This window comes from Trachymyrmex cornetzi, unplaced genomic scaffold, assembly GCF_001594075.2.
Source record: "Trachymyrmex cornetzi isolate Tcor2-1 unplaced genomic scaffold, Tcor1.1 scaffold905, whole genome shotgun sequence".
In the NCBI taxonomy this organism is placed as follows: Eukaryota; Metazoa; Arthropoda; class Insecta; order Hymenoptera; family Formicidae; genus Trachymyrmex; species Trachymyrmex cornetzi.
The window spans coordinates 11,998-15,926 of record NW_017300251.1 but is presented as its reverse complement, the minus strand read 5'-3'; the positions used below and the strand labels follow the sequence as shown (position 1 = coordinate 15,926).

General features: G+C 40.9%; 1 protein-coding gene across 1 annotated transcript; it reads right to left on the bottom strand.

Annotated features, from left to right (window-relative positions):
• Positions 1-2,843: 2,843 nt before the first annotated feature.
• On the bottom strand, positions 2,844-3,563 carry LOC108769461 (uncharacterized). Its single transcript, XM_018520476.1, has one exon. It carries the CDS (start codon positions 3,561-3,563, stop codon positions 2,844-2,846), a length of 720 nt encoding a protein of 239 aa, XP_018375978.1.
• Between the last annotated feature and the right edge of the window lie 366 nt (positions 3,564-3,929).

The following is a 3,929-nucleotide window of genomic DNA, read 5'->3' as shown; positions in this document are numbered from 1 at the left end:
TACTTTTTCAGATTTAAAATGTTTTGCACCGCAATGTCCGCAATATATATTCATTTCTCCTATATAATGTTCTTCAACGTTTTGTAATTGAACAACATTAGATACGTTAAAACTCATATAACCTTTTTCTAAAGCTCGATAGTTTTCCTGCCGCTTTACTTTTTTATTTTTATCAATTATATTAGAAGACATTGATTTTGGTTTTAGTATTTTGTTATTTGTTAAAATAATATCTGGAGATAGTTCTTTATGTAAAATGATTGAATCTCCAAATTTATTATCTAAACTTGTTAATCTATTCGATGTCCTAGGTATAGAGGTAGGAATGCTATTATTTAATATAACTTCCACATTAGATTTATTAATATTTTCAGTTATTTCATTATTAACATTAAGTAATTTTATATTATCATTTACAGCAGTAACCCCATTATTATCTTTTATTATAGAAGCATTTGTAATAGTTGTTGTATCGATTACTTGTGATGCAGTAGTAATTGTTTCGCTTATTGGATATACCACTTCCATAGATGATGAAGAGGCCTGAGAATCTATTATCATTCTTGCAAAATTTGATGAAGTTTGTCGTAAATTTAAAGAACTCTCATTAATATTTGACAAAAATTGACAATCTGTATTTATCATCAATCGTTCGTTTACCCGTTTTTCAGCCTGCCATTTTGCCTTTCTTTCTCGTTTTAAACACTGAAATTATTCCTCTTCCTCGTCGAAATGTATCGCTCGCATTGTTAACCCTTTTCCGCGCTCGTGATTGGCGGTCGAAGTCGGCGATCGAGTGCGCGGCGAGTTCGCGTGTGTCAACGGCCGTTGACAGTTGTATCGTATACGAGGTTATTGCAATAATCGGTGACGTGTTTATTCCGTATGTGAAAAATAATAAAGTTTTGCGTGTAGTGAGTGTAGATGTACCCGAGAGAACTGTATTTTATAGTTTCTCGCTGCGTGCGTAATTATTTCGCAAGTGTCTGTCATCGTCGTAAAGATCTCGCGTACTTCGATAGTTATTAGAGGTTAATAACGTATCGATAATATTTTATCGTTACTAGATCAGAGCGCGCGCTACGCGCGCGCCACGTGTTATTTTTTAATTGTGTTATTAATCTTACCGCGTATAATTTTCGTGTACAATTTTCAAATTCAATAAACCTTATACCCACAACAGCGTGTAATGTTGTAGTGATATTACCGTGAGAATACAACATTACAATAATATCGAAACTGGTAGTGCAATAGTACGTAAATATACCACTGAGATATTACGTACTATGATATATTACAATGTAATATTGTAATAATTTTATTATTATCTTACCACATATAATTTTTATACGTAATACCACTAAGATATTACGTACTGTGATATATTACAATGTAATATTGCAATAATTTTATTATTATCTTACCGCATATAATTTTTATACTAAGATATACTACGACATATTACATATATTACGACATTTTATGATATAACTCCAAGATACTCACATAAATACAATTGTTTTGTTCCATTAATATTATGCTTCCTTTCATATTAGTTTTCCTTCATTTCCTGCTTTCCTTCTTGCTTATCCTCTGTTTTTATCTCTTTTAATTTCTCCTTCTCTTACTTTTTTTCAATTTTCTCTAACATTCCCTTTTCTATTTCCTTGCCTTTCTTTTTCTGCTAAATCCTTCCTTCTTATAAGGCCTTTTTTTTCAAAATAACTAATAATTTTCATAAGAAACAATTTTAAAATTCAATAAATTTTATACCCACGTAGCATGTAATATTGCAGAGATATTGCCGTGAGATTACAATATTGCAGTAATATTGCAACTTTCAGTGCAATATTATTTAAATATACTATTGAGACATTACGTTGCGATATATTGGAATGTAATATTGCAATAATTTTATTACTATTTTACATATAATTTTTATATATACGATATATTACGATCGACATATTACAAAAATGTAACACCGCGATAATTCTATTATTAACTTACAACATATGTATGTAGTTAATTTTTATACAATTTTTAAATTCAAAACTTTTGCGTCCTGATCTATTAATTACAACATTAATATATGTTGCCGGCGGCGGGAGCCTTCGATCAGGTTCCCCGGTTAACGACAAGTAAGACTATTTATTTGTGCGCCAGGTTTGCTCGGACGCGTCGGCGGATCCCTCTCGACCCGTCGCTCTCCAGATTCGTACTGACTTTGTGTCGCGCGAACTCGAACGGCTCGCGGCTTTGATTTCGGAAGCGATAACGCGATTCGCCGATAACATCGGCCCAGCAACAAGCGACGAATCAGGGGGTAACACACCAAGTACGACGAGAGCCTTTTTTCTGTGTCGTCGTCATCGGCACACAAACACGCGCTCTCGACGTCGACATTGCTCGAAAGTCGAATCAACAAAGATTCGAAGCGAAGAAATTTCTCGAGCGATCTCGACGGCCGCACAAATTAATGCTCTAATCCTGAACATACCGCCCGCCTCGTATACGCCGGATACGAAATACAGCAAAAGACGTGGCGAGATCGAAGATACTCTCGCTTAGTCGCAGCGTGAGCTAAGGAGCGCAAAGGGCGACAGTGATTGACGCTAGCCGAATAAAGAATTTTAAATGACCTTATAGGTAGGGACGAAAACACAATAAAGTAATTAACGCTAAACGTACAACACGTCTTAACTCGCTCTCGAAGTATATATATAATTAAACTTGATATATTGAGCGTTTTATACGTGATACGTACAAACTAAGCGCGCGATGCTGACAAGGATCGGCACAAAACAAAACAAAAGAAAACGAACAAGAAGGAGAAAGGGCGATCAGTCGCTTTCTGACGCCGACGCTTTACAATTTACAGGCAACTTGTACAGTTGCGTTATAGGTCGCTTCAGTAGAGAACGCGCAGTGCGTATCGTAACCACCCGGACGAGTCCGTCGGACCCGGGATGAACCTGCTGGATTCTCGCGAGTTCCCATTTGCTCGGAGGGAGCAAAGGGTTCTTTACAATGACGAGATCACCGACTTCTAAATTAGGCGCGGCGTCTCGCCACTTGGTTCTCGTCTGAAGCGACAACAAATAATCATGCGACCAGGCACGCCAGAATTGCTCCCGCATGGAGCTCACTAGCTGCCAGCGGGAAAGGTGGTCTGGGTTCATCTCGAGCACGGACTCCTCCGGAACCGCGATTATCGGACGCCCTATCAGGAAGTGTCCGGGCGTGAGCGCGGACATGTCGCTGGGGTCATCGCTGAGAGCAGCAATCGGGCGCGAGTTTAAGCAGGCTTCTATTTGACACAGAAGCGTCGCAAATTCCGCCCGAGAAAGCGTGCGAGCTCCGACGACTCGCTTTAAGTGAGCTTTGAAGCTCTTCACTCCGGCTTCCCACAGACCGCCAAAATGCGGAGTGGCCGACGGGACAAACTCCACGCCGTCGGCGGCGAGAACATCTCGCATTTCGGGGTGATCCCTCAACGAGTGAAACTGCCGTTGCAGTTCGCGGTCGGCGCCGTGGAAATTGGTACCGTTATCACTGTACATCCGACGCGGCAACCCGCGGCAACACGAGAACCGACGGAACGCGGCCAGAAAACCGTCCGCAGAATAGTCTTCGACTAGCTCGAGGTGCACGGCCCTCGTGGCGAGGCAAATGAATAAAGCGACGTAGTTCTTTCTTGCCTTTTGTCCGCGCCCGACCAACGGAAGAACATTAAAGAGACCGGCGTAGTCCACTCCGGTGTGGTCGAACGGCGGCGACGGGTTAACCCGAGAAGCGGGAAGCTCTCCTATGAGTTGCGAGCAAGGCAGCGCGGAGTAACGCGTGCACGTAACGCACGCGCGAATATGAGATTTAACGGCCTTACAACACCCGATTATCCAGTGCCGCTGTCGCAGAGTGCGGATGAC